Source organism: Cottoperca gobio, chromosome 14 (assembly GCF_900634415.1).
Source record: "Cottoperca gobio chromosome 14, fCotGob3.1, whole genome shotgun sequence".
Taxonomy (NCBI): Eukaryota; Metazoa; Chordata; class Actinopteri; order Perciformes; family Bovichtidae; genus Cottoperca; species Cottoperca gobio.
In genome coordinates, this window is record NC_041368.1 from 12,656,273 (window position 1) to 12,679,616 (window position 23,344).

Below are 23,344 nucleotides of genomic sequence, written 5' to 3' on the forward strand. Positions count from 1 at the left end.
GAGTAGCTGTTTCCGAGGCATTCTTTCTCACTGAAAGTCCAAACCAAGGTTTGTGTTTTTGTAACATTGTTTACATTTGATACATTTCGTTCGTTCACATTGCAAAATGCGAGCGCAGTGAAGAACTCAATGTCCTGTCGTAATTACGTCAGCTGCGCGTCTCCCTGCAATTGACTGATTGTGGATATAAACGTTAATTTCTCCTCCGCTACGAGATATTCTGCTTCAATCCAGATTTGTTGCCGTGTAGCCTTTCAAAAACAAAATTTTTACTGCGGTCAAAAAACAGTTTGCTGTCCTGCACTCAGAGGGAGCCACGCACTGACAAGTTATATTCGTTAAAGAAAGTTGATCTCATTTAATCCCATGAATTAATTGGATACTTTTTTTTATTCAAAGCTTGATTCAAAAACATCAATAGAAGCTTCCAATGTAAAAAATGGCATTTGTTACAGACCTAATTAAAATATATTGCAGCTTTTTTTGGGGGAAGCAGTGATATCTGTGTAGTGGAACTACACAGATATATATAATACTTTAGATATGTATAATGTTCTTCTCGGGCTACATTTAAAAAATAAAATTTAGAAAATAAATAAAATAGCTTTTGAAAAATGGTGCATCTTAAAATAAAGTGCTTAATCTTAGAAAAATAAAATAAAGTGTAGCAGCAGCTTGCAGTTTCCCTTTTTCTTTAACTGTTGGTCTCAACCAATGTTAGAATAAAGCAGTCTCAACACTTAACAATTGAACAGTTTAACGCAGGCTAGCACATCCTGGGTTAAACTGCTCTCTGTGGCTGATGATGCTGACAGGTGGCCTATTTGCTTTATTTTGTCAAAAATCAAAATCACATTGGGCTCTGAGTGTTTATTTTCTGTGCCCTCAGTTCAGACTTGAGTGGGTTTGTTTGGTCAAAAACGTTGTGCTTTGTCTCATAGTGGCGTTTAACATCACCACTTTTAATGAGCACCACGGTCTCTGAGCATATGAGACGCTGGTGTTGTGCTCCCAGTGGGAAGGATGAATATGAATGAGTCCATTCTGGGTTGAAAGCTCTGTTGACTTTTCTCTTCTTGGAGAGCGCCATGAGTAGTTATTTTTCTCTCCCTGTCTGCCGCTCACTCGTCTCTTCGTCCGTGTTTCTCTCCCTTTCTCCGTCTTCTCTCCCTGTATCGCTAACTCGTCTTTCTGTCTGTCACTCGCCTCTTATCTGTCTGTATTCAGAGTCGCAATGTTTGCCGCCTGGAATGCACAGATTTGATTGGCTGCGTAGCATCACGTGGGATGGCTTAACTCGCATGTAATTGGTCTGTGAGTTTCCTGAACCGCTAAACCAGTGCCGTAAAAACGAGAAAAGCTGCCCCGGTTAAAATAGAAGCGCCCAGTCAAAATTGAAAATCCCTTAATAATTTATTGATTATAGGTCCGGGTCTGGATAGGTCGGTGTTTGGGTCCGGACTCTGACCGCCGTCCGCCAGTTAGTGACCCCTGGTGACCATTCAGAAGATGCTCATACACTAGAAACAAAACGGACCATGGTTTAATTTGATCCGGACCGAGACCACCCCTTTTCTGGGGAGGTTTCACAACTGTAATTTTGGTTCGGATCAAACAGAAAAGTCTGAAAATCCAAAACCAACCAAGGTAGGTTTGAAAAGGCCGTTAGTGGTCATGAATCATTCTTAACATATAAAAAATATTTTGATTCTGCTATTTCTCTCCTCCAGGGATCCTAACCTACCCGTTCCTCAGGACACCACGTTCATCCACACCAAGCCCAACCGCTTCGAAGAAGTCATCTGGACCAAGTTCAGCTCCAAAGACAAGCAGTACTTGCATATCGGCCTGAAGCCTCGCGTCAGAGATAACTACCGGGCAAACAAGGTGGCCTTCTGGCTGGAGCTGGTGCCACATCTCCACAGCCTTCACAAGGAAATCATCAGTTCCATCACAACTCGACTACCGCCCGGAGGCACCAACCGCTGGAAGGGCCCTCACAGCCCCGGCACCCGCTCCACACGACACCCTGTCATCTCCACCTATCCGCCCGACCCTGAGCCCGATGGCTCAGAAAGACCCCGCTATTCTCCTTTCCCCGATGAGACAAGGGACTACTCCACCGAGCTGAGTGTGACAGTAGCTGTGGGCGCCTCGCTTCTTTTCCTCAACGTGCTGGCCTTTGCCGCGCTTTACTACAAACGGGATAAGCGCCATGAACTCATGCAGAGACGCCACCGCCGACTGTCCCCGCAACGCGTCACGACGATGGGCATGGGCATGGGCGTCGGCATGGGAGTGGTCGGGGCCCCACCGCACAATGACCTGGCGCTGAGTCAGGAGGAGGAGCTAATGTCGCTGCAGATGAAGCAGCAAAGAGTGGAGCTGGAGCACGGCACGCCCCTCCCGTCTCGCGGCATCCACGGCGACCTGGAACCCCTGCGTCCTCCCGTGTGCCCACCCGACTACACGCTGGCCCTGCGGCGGGCGCCGGAGGACGTGCCACTGATGACGGCCAACACCATCACCATGATCCCCAGCACCATCAGCAGCATGCAGCCCCTCCACCCATTCAACACTTATCCCCCCGTCCCAGCCCCCTCCACTACACCCGTCCCCAGCCACAGCAACAATGCCCTGCCACACCAACACTCCACCACCCGTGTATAGGACCAGGCACAACCTCTACTACCCCACTCTGGGCTTTCAGAGACGCACCACACAAACTGCTCCATACAAACTCCACCCTCACCACCCTCTATTCTTCTTTACTATGTCTTTTCTCATTACGCCCTCAAATAAAGCTGCAGTTTGTAAGATTTTAAGCAGCAAAATGCCTCTAAAATGTGATCATACATCAAGAGGGGAGTTGATTAAAAAAGCTCCTTTGCCAAAAGCCTGTCATCATAGGTACATAACCGCTATCCCGTGTTAAAGCTGCTTCAATATCTCGTGCTTAGGTGAGCCACCAGATGCAGCTTTAAGTTCTCTTTCTCAAAGACGTATTGAGCTCATCAGTCAGACATCTTATGTGTAGCTCGGTTGTTTTTTGCGCATGTGTTGTTGTGTCAGTGCAAAACTATGTTTGACATAGAATACTCACTTCCGTTCATTTAGTGAAAAGATAATACAGTAGCGAGCAGCTTTGAGTGAGGCAACATATGCCCCGACAAGCTGTCTGTCATAAAGCGGTGATTTCTTGAAACTTACAAATTGCAGCTTTAAAGGCCCAATCTGGAAGTGAAACTTGGCACCCTGTGTTGAGCACTATGTCCCAACAGCTGTCTCTGTGTTCTGATTTTGGAGACTTTTGTTAAAATTGTATTGACAGCACTGGAAGTAAAAGGATGCAAAAAGCAATTTGAGATTTTAAGCATGAGTTTTTCATCGATATTTTAAAACTTTCTGTTTACAAATTTGTGTACCTGTTTTTAGTTATGATGCAACCGAATTGCTTTCAAAAGTCCTGCTTTTTATGAAAAATCAGTATACTCACAAATGCTCCTTTCAAAACATTTCCAGATTGGGGCTTCAACTGTTGGGCGGTACAGGAAATAACTGATTCATACTCAGTCTGTGGGATGCAACCTGGAATCCAGGCTGCCCATTAGAACTCGCTGCATCTCCGCCACACAGGCTCTAATCATGTCCATTACTTTATTTGTTTCTCACTCATTATCTCTGTCTGTATCTCCATCTCAGCCCATTTAACCGTGTCTCTCTTTTCGCTGCCTCACACTCTTTCTCTCTCTGCATCTGCCCTCGTAGCTCTTTTTATTAAACCATCGACATAATCCATTTCCATCTCCACTTCTCTCCTCTTTCTCGCAATCACTTCTAGACTCTGTTTTCCTTTTGGAGTCTTTTATACAAAAACACAAATGTAAATGATGTATTATTAATAAATTGTAAGGATATGAATGAAAAAAAAAGATATTCTGATATCTCGTTTTTACCAGCATTCTTGGTGCCAAGTACTGTGATAAAGTTCCTCTTTCACTGGCGTCCAGTGGACCGCCTGGAGAGGTACATCCTGACTGTATCTTACAAAAGGAATTACCATCATAAAAAGTGCCAACCCCTTCATGTTTCTTTTTGATCCACACACTTTTTTTTTATTATTATTATTACACTCAATGTTGCACTGTGGCTGGTCTCTTCTTAAAGGGAAATCAGATTCAATATATCCTCATTTGAAGAAAAAAAAAAGAATATAAAGTTTTATTAACTACTTTGTTGTCTGGGATATTTGCATGATGTTTTTTTTTTTATAAAGAGTGTGGACGGAGAATTTTGTTTGTCATTTTGATGATTTGCCTTGTTCTTCATTGATTTCTTTTTTAATTTGAATTTGAAAATCATTTTAATTTTCTATTTTAATATCAGCTGCACTTTGTGGTACTTCAAAAAGGTATTAAAGTATTAAGAGATGAATATTGTGTAAAACTATGATTATAACAAAGAGAGTAAATATTTCCTCTTTATTTTTTTCATTTCCTAACACTGAGGCTGTGCTGCAAAACTACCAGAAAGACTGATGAAAGCCTTTTTCTTTCCTCCCTCGTTTGCTCTGTTCCTCTTTATCTTTTGCAACTGTCAAGTTCGCAGTCACTGTCTCTCAATCTCACCTGAAGATAGCACTTTTTTAAGTTACAAAAAAAAGAAACAACTTCTTTACATGAATAGTCTAAATAAGGTTTTTGTCTGTGACTGACATTAACCACATGCTTCAAAGACTGCCTGACAGTTATCTTTTTCGTCTGCTCTTTTGTTGTTTCATGATTCTCCCTTCTGCAAGGTGGGAGAAGGGATGAGATATATTTATGACGGTCAAAAGGTGAGAAAGCCTTGTACACGCGTTTCACATCTTTCGCACAACTGAACACGAGAGACGGGTCACACTGGACAATTCTGAGAAAAGAAAACCCCAGTGACATTAGGACAGCACTGGACAAATGCTGGTGGTGATTCAACGGTGATGACGAAATAGCTCGTCAGCTACGGTATGATCTGTCAATGCACTGAGGATGCATTCTAAAAACCTGATTTAAAAAAAAAGAAAATCTTTAATGACAGACATTACTCATACACCATATATCACAAGAGCAAGGCGAGCGGGATTAATTCCCCCCCTCCTTGTTATGTTCTGTATCCTGTCTGCGTAGGATAACAACACTCTGGAGCCAGACTGCCATCCCTCACACTGGACTGGAGTGAGCTGCGAGGAACAAAAGAACATAAAACCAACACATGAAACAAACTGTACATTTTTTAAGTGTAAGAGAACAAACTGGAATTTGTAAATATTATGTTTGTCGTTTGGTTTGAGTGATTGGCCGGATCTTTTCTTTGTGACAACAGGTGCAAGTTTAGGTGACTTACTTACATAATTTTAGCACTCATGCGTATGTTTGATTCTCCTTTATTTCCTAAATCTCAAAGGCAAATTCCAATAGGTTATGGGCACTGTTAACATACTGAATATCGAAAAGAAAGAAAAATCACAGCATGGTTGAGGTCAACAAATACTTGGAAAAAAAGAATGTTTACGGCTCATGTCAGCCTAGATTTTGTAGTGATGAAAATGTTCTTACTGCATATATGGCTGTCTAAAGCATAATGCTCATACCTGGCACTATCCCATCAATCATGAAGGCAGCGCTTGAGTGAAATTAGTCCTTTCATTGGTTAAAAAGCCAAAGAACAGCTGCAGAGAACAGACAAGGAAGAGAAGATAGGAATGTTTAGAAGAATTAGGCAGAAAAACAAGAAAGGGCGGATGTTTCAAATGTGCCCAAAACAAACTGCAAATCGAAGAATTTTACTTGTGATGCTGTTGGATTTAATTGTTAGTGTCTCACATTGTCTTGAGCATTGTCATACAGTATAACCCGTAATTGGGAGGTTGTGGAATCCTTTGTACTCTTGGTCTTATTTCCGACTCTAATCATGGTGGTTGTTTTTGCTACCTTTTGCAATTTTCTCTGCACATTCTGTTTATGGGATTATTGAACCAGCTGTTTGATGTGAGTTTGAGTTGCCCACGCTTACAAAAACAGCATTACAAAGACAGCATTTTTCTTTCTTTTTTAAACAAGCGTTTGGACAGCCAACAGATAATGGAAGCACACTCACCAAGTTTACATGTTTACACTACAGTTTTGATGTTGGCTTAAGGTAAGGAAAAAGTATTAAAAACATTAAAATAAAATAAGCATTACAAGGATCCAAATATCTTCTTAATACATTTATTGCTGGGATGGTAAAGTGAAGGCTTGCACCTGTTTGTCTGTTTCATTTAGTCTGATTCAGTAACCTGCTTGAAGCTCAAGATACTGTGAGAGAGCATAATGACCAGAAGGAGTTGAAAGAATTAAAGTTAATATTTCTATTTCAAATAGAGGCTATTACACACTGTATGTTGTGTATCTGAACTGGAAAACATTAAAAGACATTCTTAAACAAATGCTTTGCCATCATTTGTGTCACATTGTCAGGGATGCAATATTGTAATATAACATATGTAATACATTGTATAGCCACATGGGGGCAGCAGAACCCTACTACAGCACTTCTTTTACATTATTTTAGCAAACCTGTTAGCTGGTTTATTTACACATCTTCCAGAAATTAGCAACTTTGATTTCATTCTGTGCTAAAAGTTCAATGCACACTTACCTTTTTAGCTCTGGTTTAGTCACAAGTCCTGAGAAAAATACGTCTTTCTTTAGTTATGCTAGCTGCTATATTGACTTGTTTATTTGCTATTTGGTAACTTAGAGTCTAAGTCAAAGGATATCAAAACCATTTTCCTCATAATTGATGCCTGCTGCTGTTGGAGACATTTTGAAATGGAGAGCCTGAATCATACAGTAAATGTATGGGATATTAATGTTAAAGAAGAGTCAAGGTGGTTGGTTGTGACAGTTATTTAATTGACTGAACATATTTTCCTGTTATTACAACATACAAACATATCACGTCATAACAATAAACTTTTCTTGCTGTCATCACTATAATATTTATCTTGTTATAATGTTAAACGTTTCATGTTGTATCTTGATGAAATATTCTTAGAACATGATGGCGGGATCTCTGGTTAAACCATTGATGTATAAAGAGAACTGATACAGGGTTGGAGGTGGGACCCTGTTCATTCATATGAAAGTTGCTTAGCGGCACATGAAGCCAAAATGCAGTGTTGCCAACTCCTCAGTAAGGAAAGTAGCTATTGGTTGTCCTAAAAGTCGCTAGATGACGTCATCGCCTAATTTGCATAATCAGCGATTTGCATGTAATTGTAATGGACGCTGTAGAAGAGAGGAATAATGTCGTGTGAGAGACAAAAAGTGTGTAAAAAGCCTAAATATATTTAGAACTACAAATGAACTTTCTTCTGTTGATTCTTGTTTTTTATTTTTTATTTTGCCATTGAAATAGACCATCACTTTGTCATCAAGTCCTTAGATTTGTCGCTAGTAGTAAAATAACTATTTATATATTAAATTTGGTTTGGGAAAGGAGAGACCCTGCCCGGAGGAAGCCTAGGGCCCCCGTCTGGAGCCAGGCCCAGAGGGAGGGCCCGACAGCGAGCGCCTGGTGGCCGGGTTTGCCACAGAGCCCGGTCGGGCACAGCCCGAAGAAGCTACGTGGTGCCTCCCATCCATCCATCCTGTGGGCCTACCACTCATGGGAAAAACCGCTGGGGTCGGGTGCGCTGTCACATGGGTGGCAGTGATGGTCAGGGACCTCGACGGACCAGACCCGGGCAGCAGAGGCTGGCTCTGGGGACGTGGAACGTCACCTCTCTGTGGGGGAAGGAGCCGGAACTAGTGCGGGAGGTGGATCGCTACCAGTTGGATCTGGTGGGGCTTACCTCCACGCACAGTCTTGGCTCTGGAACCGTACACCTGGATAGGGGTTGGACTCTATTCTTCTCCGGAGTTGCCCAAGGTGTGAGGCGTCAGGGCCGGGGTGGGGATACTCACTAGCCCCCGGCTGAGCGCCGCTACGTTGGAATTTATCCCGGTGGACGAGAGGGTCGCCTCCCTACGCCTTCGGGTTATGAGGGGGAAAACTCTGACTGTTGTTTGTGCCTATGCCCCAAACCGCAGTTCTGAGTATTCGGCCTTCTTGGAGACCCTGAATGGAGCCCTGCAGGGGGCTCCAGTAGGGGACTCCGTAGTCTTGCTGGGAGACTTCAACGCACACGTGGGAAACGATGGAGACACCTGGAGAGGCGTGATTGGGAGGAAGGGCCTCCCTGATCTAAACCCGAACGGTCGTTTGTTGTTGGACTTCTGTGCTAGCCATGGAATGGCCATAACAAACACCATGTTCGAACATAAGGATGCTCATAAGTGCACGTGGTACCAGAGCACCCTAGGCCAAAGGTCAATGATCGATTTCGTAATCGTATCATCTGACCTGAGGCCGCATGTTTTGGACACTCGGGTGAAGAGAGGGGCGGAGCTGTCGACTGATCACCATCTGGTGGTGAGTTGGATCAAGGGGTGGGGGAAGACTCTGGACAGACCTGGTAAACCCAAACGGGTACTGCGGGTGAACTGGGAACGTCTGGAGGAAGCCCCTGTCCTGGGGATCTTTAACTCACACCTCCGGCGGAGCTTTTCAGCCATCCCTGTGGAGGTTGGGGGCATTGAACCTGAGTGGGCGATGTTCAAAACCTCTATTGCTGAAGCTGCGGTGATGAGCTGTGGTCTCAAGGTCTTAGGTGCCTCAAGGGGCGGTAACCCTCGAACACCGTGGTGGACCCCGGTGGTCAGGGAAGCCGTCCGACTGAAGAAGGAGTCCTTCCGGGTTATGTTATCCGGGAGGACTCCGGAAACAGTTGCAGGGTATCGAAGGACTAGAAGGGCGGCAGCTTCTGCCGTGTCAGAGGCAAAGCAGCGGGTGTGGGAGAAGTTCGGAGAAGCTATGGAGAAGGACTTTCGGTCGGCACCAAGGTGCTTCTGGAAAACCATCCGGCACCTCAGGAGGGGGAAGCGAGGAACCATCCAAGCTGTGTACAGCAAGGGTGGGACCCTGCTGACTTCAACTGAGAAGGTTATCGGCCGGTGGAAGGAGCACTTTGAGGAACTCCTGAATCCGACCAACACGCCCTCTATGGTTGAGGCAGAGCTGGAAGCTGATGGGGGATCATCGTCAATTTCCCTGATGGAAGTCACTGAGGTAGTCAAACAACTCCACAGTGGCAAAGCCGCAGGGGTTGATGAGATCCGTCCAGAAATGCTGAAGGCTTTGGGTGTTGAGGGGCTGTCTTGGTTGACACGCCTCGTCAACATTGCGTGGAAGTCTGGGACAGTGCCTAGGGGTTGGCAGACCGGGGTGGTGGTTCCCCTATTTAAAAAGGGGGACCAGAGAGTGTGTGCCAACTACAGGGGTATCACACTTCTCAGCCTCCCTGGTAAAGTCTACTCCAAGGTACTGGAAAGGAGGGTTCGGCCGGTAGTCGAACCTTTGATTGAAGAGGAACAATGCGGATTCCGTCCTGGTCGTGGAACAACGGACCAACTCTTCACTCTCGAAAGGATCCTGGAGGGGGCCTGGGAGTACGCCCATCCGGTCTACATGTGTTTTGTGGATCTGGAGAAGGCGTATGACCGGGTCCCCCGGGTGATACTGTGGGAGGTGCTGCGGGAGTATGGGGTGAGGGGATCACTTTTGAGGGCCATCCAATCCCTGTACGCCCAAAGCGAGAGTTGTGTCCGGATACTCGGCAGTAAGTCGAACTCGTTTCCCGTGAATGTTGGCCTCCGCCAGGGCTGCGCTTTATCACCAATCCTGTTCGTGATTTTCATGGATAGGATATCGAGGCGTAGTCGTGGAGGAGAGGGGTTGCAGTTCGGTGACCTGAGGATCTCATCGCTGCTCTTTGCAGATGATGTGGTCCTTATGGCATCATCGGTCTGTGACCTTCAACAGTCACTGGATCGGTTCGCAGCCGAGTGTGAAGCGGTTGGGATGAGGATCAGCACCTCCAAATCTGAGGCCATGGCTCTCAGCAGGAAACCGGTGGATTGCCTACTCCGGGTAGGAAATGAGCCATTACCCCAAGTGAAGGAGTTCAAGTACCTCGGGGTCTTGTTCGCGAGTGAGGGGACAATGGAGCGAGAGATTGGCCGGAGAATCGGAGCAGCGGGGGCGGTATTACAGTCACTTTACCGCACCGTTGTGACGAAAAGAGAGCTGAGCCAGAAGGCAAAGCTCTCAATCTACCGGTCGATCTTCATTCCTACCCTCACCTATGGTCATGAAGGCTGGGTCATGACCGAAAGAACGAGATCACGGGTACAAGCGGCCGAAATGGGTTTTCTCAGACGGGTGGCTGGCGTTTCCCTTAGAGATAGGGTGAGAAGCTCAGCCATCCGTGAGAGACTCGGAGTAGAGCCGCTGCTCCTTTACGTTGAAAGGAGCCAGTTGAGGTGGTTCGGGCATCTAGTAAGGATGCCACCTGGGCGCCTCCCTAGGGAGGTGTTCCAGGCACGTCCAGCTGGGAGGAGACCCCGGGGAAGACCCAGGACTCGGTGGAGAGATTATATCTCCTCACTGGCCTGGGAACGCCTCAGGATCCCCCAGTCGGAGCTGGAGGATGTGGCCCGGAGAAGGGAAGATTGGGGTTCCTTACTGGAGCTGCTGCCCCCGCGACCCGATCCCGGATAAGCGGTAGACGATGGATGGATGGATGGATTGTCTATTTTACTCTAAATGGGACCATAATTTAAAACATCATGCTGTGATGAAGAAAAACTTGAAACTGGTAATTGAGACCATAAACTCAAGTAATAAATCATGTGAGAAGTAGGATCATTTTCTCACAGACTTCTATACAATCAGACTTCTTTTTGTAACCAGTAGAGTCGCCCACTGCTGGATATTAAAGAGAATGCAAATGCACTTTCTCATTGGAGTTTTCTGCTTGGTTATAAAACGTTTCACATTATAAGATAAATAGTATCATTTTATAACACGACAAGTTTGTATGTTTTAATACCATAACAATCTTGTTATAACGTTAAAACATTTTTTTGTTATAACAATAAACTTTTCACGTTACAACGTGATATGATTGTTTTTTCTTTTTCTGGCGTCACAGCTATGATGTTGTTTTTTATTTTCATTTTTTAATAAAAAGCAAACTGATGAGGCTGCTCAGAGAGAGAGAACCATGGTGTTTTTAGTTTGGTATTTATTTTTTATTATATAGCTAACTTTCAAATGTACCTCCAATTTCTTAGCATCCCATGATTGCGTTGTCTAAATCCACACAAACTTTCATTCCATGAGGTCTTAAAATCATCTAGAGGATTTGAATTTCAAAGCTTAAAAACAGAACCAGTTTTATGAAGGGAACTGCCCTCTGATCTCTGTTGTACACAACAAATCAATACTATGGCAATTCTGGATCTGATGCACTGGTGATGTTGGATGAAGCATTTGTGCTAAAGCGTGGCTTTCCATTCATTCAAGCCCTGATGTGGAAACAATTGAATACTTATTTTGGCCACAGATACATTTACTTGTGTGTTATCACCAGTGAATAAGCAGTGTCGGACCACATTGCACACTACTCTTTCTACCTCTCCGAAGTCAGTTCAGGAGAGAGGGAAAGACAAATATGACCTTGCAGTTTTACATTTTTTTTTTTTACTTTTCGTAGTTTTGAATTGTTTTTCATATCTGGAATATTAAATGCTTACTTTTGGTTTATAATATCTGCCTTGACTTATTGCTTCAATAAGAAGTTATTAGTTATTAGATTAGGTGTGCACTGTATTAATCAAAACCATCTTTGTTATAACTTCAGCTGACTCATCATAAATAGATTGCACAATTGTTTATATGACTGATGTTTACGGTAATGTCGTAGCATTTTTATTTTGCACTCAGCCCAATTGCCTTTGCAGATAATAATACTCTGTTAGTTTCCCTGTCGGAAGTGATCACAGGAAATACTTTTCCTGCATCACTAGATGGCAGTGTACAGCTGTGATATGTAAAAATGATATGCTGCATCAGAAAATGACTGCTTGTAACTGAAATCAACAAATCATTTTTGGGATGATGTCTGATGAGGCTCTAACAGCTCAGAAAGCATCTTCCTCTTTAGAATTGCTTTTGAGAGTGACGTTTATGTTTTAGGAAACATCATCTTCAGCATCACATGAACCCTAAAACCGTTTTTTTTTTTTATATGTAAAGTCTTTATGTCTCTATGATATGATATTCACAAAGGTAATATTTGGCCATTCAAAAAGTGTTCATTGAATACTCATATATTATTCTCACTGTGTTTGTAAATGATAGCATTTAGATAGTAAATGTGTAAGAGTTCTCAAATCTGCTTTTCTAAAATTTAAAGAAGTTATGCAACTGGCCATGGATTTTTTAATCCATTCAACATACTTTAAAAAAAAGTAGATTAAATAAATGATTAAAGACTTTAAAACCCATCAGATAGCCATAAAAGTCAAATTCAATTTTCATACCTGAACATTTCTAAGCAAACCACAGCTTTACATTGACATGTTACAAGAATATAAAGTAAATTATAAATAAGACAATCACAATAAAATTATATTTTTTATTAAATGAGCCAATTTGAATAACCTCCCACACATCAGTATTATAATCCCTCTCCCAACAGAGCAGTTCTCCTGAAAAATGCTTCCTTTTTAAAAAAAATTGTAAATGAGAAATAATGAAAGAAGAAATTCATCCAAAAAGGTTTTTAGGTGTACAACCAACTCTTATTTTACCCTAAAGAATATCTGAGCTGCAAGAGGAATTTTAAATTAACATTACATAGAATTATGACAATATCTGATATTTTTACCCCAATGCACGGAAAGACTATTATCCATGTTAACTTGAATGTAAGAAAAAACCTACGTGCACACACAGAGCCTTTAGTTAGTATTTTGGAGGTAAAGAGGGAGGGGTGAGGGAGATTCGCAGTTGTCATAGAAGAGCTGAAGGTTCTGGTCAACAGGCATGTGTTTTTTTAGAAGGATCTCAAGTTGCTGGACCGACATCTCGTGCACGCTGTTGCCTTCTTTGGCGTTCTTGGCAAAGACTCCGTAGTTCGGGAAGTAGACGCGAACATCGTGAGGTGCGTTTTGATCGAAGTCGGGGCAGCAGTAAGCAGACCACACTTCTTCGGGGATGGCTATGCGGTCCTGGTTGTTTCGGCGGATCATTTGGCCTCTGGTGGTCACTCCGGTCACGATGTAAGCCGTGCCGCGGCAAAAGTTGTTCAGGCGGATGCGGATCTGCTCCTCATACTCACGCCAAGGCCCAGTGTTGAACTCGCGTATCAGCGGGACCACGTTGGTCAGAGTGTAGGTGGCAGCACGGTCGTGTGTCATGGACTGGTGCTGGTCAGGGTTCAGGTGACCTCTCTCATACAGGACCACTTCAGAGAAGTCATCCAGGACTGCCTGGCTGTCCTCAAACTTCATGTGCTGGTAGCCAGTGGGGAAGGGCTGCATGTTTCCATTCCCATCAATCTCTGCCAGCTGGGGAGACACAAACATATGCTGGGAAATAATAGCCTACTCTTAGAAAGAACAAGTTAAGTTGGAACAATTTAACAAAATTAAGTAAATACAACTACATTTTAAATAAACTTAACAAGTAGATATGAAGTAAACATAGCTTAAGACTAATAGTTATATTAGATTTCCTAGATAAAAGAAAAAGTAACTTTGTCCCACTCAGATTTTTATTAAATAAGAGATGGTCTCCTCCCATTTGGCTAGTTACTTGCATAAAGCTTTAACTTTTTTGACAGGTACAACTGCTTCTCCATCTATCTCCCGTTCACTGTGACTCTCATAATATATACTATATTATTGTACAACAATGTACTCATCCCTTTAATGTTGCAGCTGGTAAAGGACAAGCTTTTTCTTTTTACTTTATATATTGCCTGGTCGGTTTGGAATTTCACTAAGGGATCAATAAAGTTTATCTTCACATATAATAATTCATATAACATTTTTGGATTCTTAAATTTCTTTACACTCAGCGTGGCCCTTATACTCCGTCGTATCTGTAAGTAACTAAAGTTATTAAATAAATGTAGTGGACTAAGCAGTACAACATTTGCCTCTGAATTGTAGTGGAGTATAAGTATAAAGTAGCAGGAAATGGAAATACTCAAGTAAACCCTTAATGAATGACATTTTTCAAAAACAAACCTGTACTATAACTGAAAGACAAGTCTCTGACCTGTGGCTCATACATCCAAGGGTAGTCCACTCGTCTGTCTCCCTCTGTTTTCTTGAAGGTGTAAGCCTGAGTAAACTGGAATCCGCATTTGGGGGTCGTACAGGGTCACAAAGCGAGGCTTTTCTTCGTAACGTTGGCAGATCTTCTTCAGTTTGGTCTCGGTGAATCCGCGTGGTGGTGTCCCCATATACAGGGAGTCCTTGCATCTCTCGATGTCATTAAAATCTTTAACAACTGTTGCCGATGTTAGAGGCAAAAGACAGGCTAGCAAAGGTAACATATTCATGGTCAAAAACTTCTCCTCAGTCTCTTCTACCGGGGCTTCTGCAATGCAATGACAATGAAAATGGTTGCAGTTATTATTATGGAAAATCAGATATGCAAAACAAGTGTGATTAAATGAAAGGCCTCCTAACACATGTGGGCGTGTGCCCTTACCTACAATTCTAAAGTACTAGTGAATAAAAAGCTGTTTGTTTCCTTGAATATTATTCTAAATGTTATGTTCTTTTAGATTTTATTGCCATTTTCGAAGTAAAGCTACTGTAACAAATGTATTAATCTACTGATGTTAGGTCCACCATCTCCATACCTGTTTATTTGACAGGTTTGTCTCTGTGAGTTCTTAATGAAGTTATGGTTTCATCTTTGGGATAGAGGCTATTTTATTATATTAATTATCCAATCAAATGGTGAGACAACACATTACTGGAACATTGACACCTTGTCACTCTTTCCAGCTGTTTTGCGTCTCTTTGTAGTTGCTTTGTATCTCTTTGTCGTTGCTTTGTGTATCATTGTAGTCATTTTGTGTCTCTTTGTAGTCATTTTGTGTCTCTTTGTAGTTGTTTTGCATCTCGTTGTAATAATTTTGTGTGTCTTTGTAGTCGTCCCAGCTGTTTTGCGACACTTTGTAGTTTTTTGTGTCTTTTTGTAGTTGTTTGTTTCTCTTTGTAGTTGCTTTGCATCTCTTTGTAGTTTTTTTGTATCTCTTTGCTTTGTTGTCATGTGATCACTGACTTCTTGCTGTCAAATGTAACATTTTTACCATTTCATTATTTTACACATTCAGCACCTCAAGGAGTTCATAACCAACACACCCATTCTGAACAACTTGTGAAGGCTTCATTTGGCATACAATGTAAAACTACCTTCCAAAAAACATTTTGACCTTGCAAGATCACTTGACTCCATTCTGTGGAGGAAGTCTGTAGAGCTTTCAATTACAGCAACAAAAAACAAACTGCCCAAAAAACAGTGGAATGCTATCCCTAAATATATGAGAGTGTATTAGTTTAAAACTAATGTTAAACAATGGTTGAAAGATAGACAGTCATGTAATCATTGTGGTTTGATATTGTTTGTATGTCCTACGGACATCATCATTTTTATATGTGCATTATACACATGTCCAGGGATAACAGATAGAAAAGATCATTGTGCTCATAAGACTGTCTGGCTGCAATACTTTCATTGTAAACTCTCCCTTTTTTTTAAAGAAACTACTAAATAAATAAAGATATTTTAATTCAGCTATAAGTGCAATGCCCTCTCAAAGAGTGTGGTGATGAAACACAGGACATTGAAATGAGGCATTCAGAGACGTGCTATCAATGTAATAATAAAATGTAAAACTGTCTAATCTGTCTCAGTGATTAACAAAAGACCTACAGTGGCCAGTATGCTTCAGAGGTACTATGCTCTTCAGCGTGAATGGTGGAGATAAAGCATGAATGTTTAACTACGACATAGTGACAACGAGTTTACAAGGATAAAAGCAAGAATTGTGTATAAACCAATTGTGAAGATAATGATGAATATGAAGAAACAAAATAACTAGCACTCCATAAAAACAGGGAGTCATGTTTGGCTAGGTTCTTTGTCCGGTGGCCGGTTGCCGTCGTGGGCCCCTACGTTACCTGCTTATTTAATACTTAATCAACCCCGCTTCACTGGCCTCGTCCCTGACCTGAAGGCACGCATGAACCCCGGAAAGGTTTTTCAGTACCGGTTACGGGAAGAGGAGAGGGGCGGATGAGGGCCCCCTAATATTATTGTAACCACTGGCCTGACTACGGAAACTAGGCGACTACATCGGACGAGCGCACCACCCCTTTCTTGGGGTCAAGCGCCCGTAGGAGGAACCACGCACAACCTTTCCGCGCCTGCTTTAAAAATGCCCCGTTAATCCTCCATCTTGGATAACCATATGGGAATATTTCAATCAATTTACAATTTTTTAAAGATCAATCTCAATTAAAAATGTTAAAACTTTCAGATATCTCAATCAATAGAACATTTTCCCAATCAATTATATTTTTAACCTTTAGTCCAGCAGTCACTAACAGGCGGACCGCGGTCCGGGTCCGGACCCAGACACCGACCTATCCGGTTTTTGATGGGACGCTTCTATTTTAACCGGCGTAGCTTTTTTCGTTTTTATGACACTGGTTTAGCGGTTCAGGAAACTCACAGACCAATTACATGCGAGTTAAGCCATCCCACGTGATGCTACTCAGCCAATCAAATCTGTGCATTCCAACCGGCAAACATTGCGACTCTGAATACAGACAGATGAGAGGTGAGAGGCAAGTGACAGACGGAAAGACGAGTTAGCGATACAGGGAGAGAAGACGGAGAAAGGGAGAGAAACACAGACGAAGAGACGAGTGAGCGGCAGATAGGGAGAGAAAAATAATTACTCATGGCGCTCTCCAAGAAGAGAGAAGTCAACAGAGTTTTCAACCCAGAATGGACAGACTCGTTCATGTTCGTCCTTCCCACTGGGAGCACAAAACCAGTGTCTCATGCTCAGAGACTGTGGTGCTCATTAAAAGTGGTGATGTGAAATGCCACTATGAGGCAAAGACAAACATACCCAATCAAGTCTGAATTGAGGGAACAGAAAATAAGCACTCAGAGCCCAATGTGATTTTGATTTGTGACAAAATAGAGCAAATAGGCCACCTGTCAGAATCATCAGCCACAGAGAACAGTTTAACCCAGCCTACCGTGTGCAGGCCCGCCAGCGGGCCCAGCAGGAGTTTTATTGCGCCTGTACATGTACATTTTTGAATTCTGGAAAAAAAAAATATGGAGATGAAAATCACAACAGCGGTACAATCAGCTCCTCAAACTAGCAAGTACACTCAAAATCAAAATCATAACTTACCCACTTACCTATAAAGCCTCATAAATATCCTCTTTTCAGCAATATTTTGAAAAAGACTCTCATAAGCCATTGCCAGATGTCCACACGTTCGTTTCCGGTAAAAAGATATCCACTGTGAACATCATCACATCGATAAAAGTCCATGAACAGGTGTTGCAATCTGTGAAATCAGCTGATCGATTTTTACATTGTGTGATCATAAACAGTAATAACTTAATATCTTGTGCGCTCATCACGGTTCAGACATGTCCTTGTTTTAGCGCGGGCTCTCTGCATTAGATTGACACTTCATTTGAGCCAATCGGAGCTTCGATGGGTTTTTTACAACCTTCATGAGCCAATGAGTGTCAACTTGATAAGAAAGTGCCCACCCTCTTCTTTTGTTACAGACCTGGACCAGCTCAGCGTCCTGGTGGCGCGCACATCCTATAGAAAATGAGCGCCTCTTTCGTTATATGCGTCACTTCCCTTGGTTTATTTTTCCAAAATAATATTTATTATTTATTGTACACAAAAAATACAAAAAATACAAAATACAAAAAAACATAAAAATATAATATATATATAAAATATATAGTAGTTATTTATAAATAGATAAAAAATTATATTTATTAATAAATATTATAATATGTACAGTACATGTACATATTGCACAGTTGGTGTACGCCTGGTGTTACTCTTAGACAAACCTGTTTAATAAATTAAGTTGTTATCCTTTTTATCTGAAATAGTTATATTAGATTTCCTAGATTAAAAAAAAAGTAACAAAAACACATTTTACAGTGTACAAAGCCAGTATTGTCTATGAGTCCTCTTTGCTTCTATTTCCTATTTCAGATAATGGCATCCAGAGGTCACTTTAACAACTTTTTATCAATGACTCTGTACTTATACTACTGTTACTCTATTTCTTTCTATTTAATTGTGTACTTGCCACTTTACTTTCTTGTTCTTTTGCTGTAAAAAAGGTACATTTCCCCGTTGTGGGACTAATAAAGGATTTCTGATTTCTGATCTTTTATTTAAGTGAAAGTAGTAATATCACAATGTAGAAATACTATTGTACAACAATGTACTCATCCCTTTAATGTTGCAGCTGGTAAAGGATAAGCTTTTTCTTTTTACTTTATATACTGGCTGGTCGGTTTGGAATTTCACTAAGAGATCAATAAAGTTTATCTTCACATATAATAATAATACATATTAAATTATTTGATTCTTAGATTTTTTTTACCCTCAGCGTGGCCCTTATACTCCGTCGTATCTGTAAGTAACTAAAGTTATTAAATAAATGTAGTGGCCTAAGAAGTACAACATTTGGCTTTGTGTATCTTTGTAGTCATTTTGTGTCTCTTTGTAGGCATCCCAGCTGTTTTCCAACACTTTGTAGTTTTGTGTGTCTTTTTGTAGTTGTTTGTGTCTCTTTGTAGTTGCTTTGCATCGCTTTGTAGTTTTTTTTTGTATCTCTTTGCTTTGTTGTCATGTGATCACTGACTTCTTGCTGTCAAATGTAAATTTTTTACCATTTCATTATTTTACACATTCAGTACCTCAAGGAGTTCATAACCACGACACCATTTCTGAACAACTTGTGAAGGCTTCATTTGGCATAAAACTTAAAACTACCTGCCAAAAAACATCTTGACCTTGCAAGATTCCTTTACTCTGTACTGTGGAGGAAGTCTGTAGAGCTTTCAATTACAGGAGAAACCACCCCCCCCCCCCCAAAAAAAAGATACGGTAAAATGATATCCCTTAGTATATGAGAGTGTATTAGTTTAAAACTAATGTTAAACAATGGTTGAAAGATGTCATGTAATCATTGTGGTCTGATATTGTTTGTATGTCCTACAGATGTATTTAATAATGTCATGTGGAATTATCATTTTTATATGTGCATTATACACATGTCCAGGGATAACAGATAGAGAAGATCATTGTGCTCATAAGGCTGTCTGGTGCAATACATTCATTGTAAACTCTCCCTTTTTTTTTTTAAAGAAACTACTAAATAAACAAAGATATTTTAATTCAGCTATAAGTGCAATGCCCTCTCAAAGAGTGTGGTGATGAAACACAGGACATTGAAATGAGGCATTCAGAGACGTGCTATCAATGTAATAATAAAATGTAAAACTGTCTAATCTGTCTCAGTGATTAACAAAAGACCTACAGTGGCCAGTATGCTTCAGAGGTACTATGCTCTTCAGCGTGAATGGTGGAGATAAAGCATGAATGTTTAACTACGACATAGTGACAACGAGTTTAGAAGGATAAAAGTAAGAATTGTGTATAAACTAATTGTGAAGACAATGATGAATATGAAGAAACAAAATAACTAGCACTGCATAAAAACTGAAGAAACTATATCTGCCATGAAGTAGAATGAGTATTTTATAGCAAATGGTTCAATGTTCTGCCAAAATGGGTGCTTGGCTTTTTCTGGCAGCTCTTCCTGTTTTCAAAGTTGTTCTGAAGAGATGGGCGACAGGTGGGAAAAACAACAACAATCTATTCGCTTTCCCTTTTTTAAATACAAAAAACAAGTAGCGTCAAAACGGAGACTTTCGCTGCAAGTTCATTAATCTGCCTCCTGTGAAACTCACGGAGCAAAGCGGACCAGTTCTAGCGAGCCCCAGAGATCCCAGGGAGTCATGTTTGGCTAGGTTCTCTGTCCGATGTCCAGTTGCCGCCGTGGGCCCCTTCGTAACCTGCTTATTTAATACTTAATCAACCCTGCTTCACTGGCCTCGTCCCTGACTTGAAGGCACGCATGAACCCCAGAAAGGTTTTTCAGAACCGGTTACAGGAATTGGAGAGGGGTGGATGAGGGCCCCCTAATATGATTCTAACCACTGGCCTGACTACGGAAACTAGGCGACTACATCGGACGAGCGCACCACCCCTTTCTTGGGGTCAAGAGCCCGTATTCAGGAAGTGCATCAAACAAGTAGCCCTTCCTATTATTCAGTACCCTTGAAGTAGCTCTCAGTATCAAAAAGGTTGGGGAGCAAGTTAAACATTATGATGGACCTTTGCTTCTGGAAATCTTCTCTAACTGGACCTCTTAAAAATTTAGTTGAATACCCCTGCTTAAGTCTATGGAATCTAACAGCTATGAAATTCCGCAGAGGCCAAAATACTGGTCAGCTCGGGGAAGGGCTCAGTGGAGACCTCCTGTCCACAGCCAGGTAAAAATGACAGGAGAGAGAAGGTACGGGAAAAAGGAACAGTTTATTACAAAAATGTTTAGCCTTTTAAGGCAACTAAAACAACAATTCTCCACACAGGTTGAGCTCAGGTGTTTTCAGTCTGTGATGTGGCCGTGAGCCTCTCTCTGGCCCTCCAGGACTCAGACTACTGCAAGAAACCAGAACCAGGTTACCATCATGCTTATATAGTGTTGCTGATTACCTGATTCTGTTCAGCTGTCTGATCCCCTGCTGAGCCAATCCCGACTCTCCCCAGCAGGTGGAGCCATGACCACACCCCACTGCCACATACCCCCACTGCGCGACTCAGGCCGGGGTTCCACATAGTGTGAGAGGAAGTCCGCCACGACCATCTGGTTTCCCGGCCTGTGAACCACTCTGAAGTTTAAGGGCTGTAACGGCAGATACCACCGAGTGATCTGGACGTTGGCATCCTTTATCCGGTGGAGCCACTGGAGCGGGGCATGGTCCAACCAGAGGGTGAAGGCCGGAGATAATAATGCAGGAGATAATAACGCAGGGTGCTGACCACCCACTTTATGGTGAGGCAATCTTTTTCCACCATGTACAGCATGGGCCGGTCGACCCCCGATCACCTCCTGGGACAAGAAAGCCCCCAGCCCGCTGTCCGAGGCGTCCGTCTGCAAAATAAAAGGGAGAGCAAAGTTAGGGGAGAACATCAGTGGCTTACCACAGAGAGCCCGCTTCATCTCCTCAAATGCAAGCTGACACTGCTCCGTCCACTGGACCAGATTTGAGGCCCACCGCCCAAATGTTACCCCAGATATTGTACCTCCCTCGGCCCAACCACATACTTTCTCAGGTTAGCCGTGAGCCCCGCTCTCCTCAGGGACTCGAGAACTCCCCCTACCTGATGACACCATCCAGGTAGGCAGCAGCATATGCAAAGTGGGGCCGCAGCACCCGATCCATGAGCCGCTGGAAGGTGGCTGGGGCTGGGGCAGGGGGCAGAACACATGGGCAAAAAGCCTTTGCAACGAGGCAACGTCTTCCCTCTGACTCTGTGAAAGATGGCTGTCACAAGAGACCCAGGCAGATTTGATGTCCCCCACTTGGCAAGTAATTTGGAGCTAGTGGATGGGAGCAATACAAGCACTTTATCGCCCGGTGTAAATTGCCTTAGATGCGACTCTCTGTTATACAGGCGCTGCTGACATTCTTGAGCTTGGAGCAAATTCCCCCGTGTAGCATTGTTCGTTTATTGGAGACGGGCTGTCGACATTGAATCAAACCAGCAAACTTCTTAGTTATCTTAATAAAGTATTTATTCAAAGTGATAATGGAAGCATAAAGAATAGACAGCTGCGGTCTTATCAGTTTCATGAGTCCACAGTCCACAATAAAGCGGTTCACTGTCTTCTAACTCCACCGACAAGATCCCGTCTTAACATTTCTCAAGGCCTTTTATTTCGTCTCCTTAGGGCGTTGTCCTCTCTCATTGGTTGGCTGGGAGCCAAGTCCCATTGGTCCTTTTTTGGTGGACCGTCTCGCTGGCCTCCCCCGACTTCCTGCCCGGACTTCCCCTTCCAGTCTTGTTCTCTGGCCTCATTTTCCCCGCTTGTGTCCTGCTCAGTCTATTCGTGTCCTGCTCGTGCCTACCCCGTGTCTACCCCGTGTCTACCTGGTTTGTCTGTTCACTATTATTTTGTTACTTTGTATAAGTGTTTCAGCTTTGTTTTATTAAAGTTCACTTTTTGTTGTAAATCTTCTGCATTTGGGTCCTCTTCTGTACCATACCGTGACAGATAAAGTGGTTGTATTGCTTCCATCCACTAGCTCCAAATTACTCGCCAAGTGGCAAGGGCCCTTAGTGGTCACACAGCGAGTGGGGGACGTCGATTACGATGTGGTGCGATCGGACAGGGGGTGGGGACACAAATGTACCCCCTCAATCTCCTAAAAGCGTGGAGAGAGGTGGCCTCTGCCTCTCTGGCTACCACGGTGATGGAGAAAGATGAGTTGGGACCGGAGTTGGAAAAAACAAATCTAAGTTGCTCTTCCTGGGCGCACAACTCTCGCACATCACAACATAGAGACGCCCTCAGAGCTTGACGGTGCGGTCACAGCCCTTATCAGCTGCCTGAACACAAGAGGAAAATTGTTCAGGCGGAGCTTCAGGCCATGCTGGAGATGAGGGTAATAGAAGAGTCCAGCAGTGACTGGTGCTGCCCCCGTTGTGCTGGTGATCAAGCCAGATGGGTCAGTAGGGTTCTGCGTGGAGTATCTCAGGGTGAACGAGGTGTCCAAATTCGTTGCATACCCGATGCCCCTGATCGACAAACTCCTGGATCGGCTGGGCACGGCTTGTTTTTACACAAAACTGGATTTAACTAAGGGCTATTGGCAGATTGCCCTGTCTCCAGGGTCCAAGGAAGAAACAGCCTTCTCCAATTGTACCAATTTGTGACCCTTCCCTTCGGGTTATTTGGAGCCCCAGCCACCTTCCAGCGGCTTATGGAGCTGGTGCTGAGGCCCCACTCTGCATATGCTGCTGCCTACCTGGATGATGTCACATGTTAATGTTAATTATTCCTCACAACAAAAACAAACAAAAAAACAGTGTTTTCAATAACCATTATTGTACCTCTCTGTCCGAAAAGGCTTTCTTGTACTTTATTTAAACATGTGCAGCTCTAAATGAAGCTTCCGTTGCTTTTTGTGACTTGTTCACCGGCCTCGTGAAAAG

At 42.9% G+C, this 23,344-nt stretch overlaps 2 protein-coding genes across 3 annotated transcripts in view; one reads left to right on the forward strand and one right to left on the reverse strand.

Moving 5' to 3' along the window:
- Positions 1-6,466, forward strand: part of nlgn2b (neuroligin 2b) — a 74,040-nt gene extending 67,574 nt beyond the window's left edge. For both annotated transcript variants that reach the window (XM_029447802.1, XM_029447803.1), the window contains one exon: positions 1,731-6,466. In XM_029447802.1, the coding sequence (XP_029303662.1) occupies positions 1,731-2,670 (940 nt within the window). In that variant the 3' untranslated portion in view covers positions 2,671-6,466. The remainder of the gene's footprint in view (positions 1-1,730) is intronic.
- A 6,130-nt stretch (positions 6,467-12,596) lies between these two features.
- Positions 12,597-21,849, reverse strand: LOC115018762 (uncharacterized). The gene is given in 6 exon segments (XM_029447967.1): positions 12,597-13,538; positions 14,254-14,319; positions 14,321-14,577; positions 20,930-21,278; positions 21,517-21,593; positions 21,801-21,849. Coding segments are annotated over 6 exon segments (1,407 nt in total). The 3' UTR covers positions 12,597-12,929.
- Between the last annotated feature and the right edge of the window lie 1,495 nt (positions 21,850-23,344).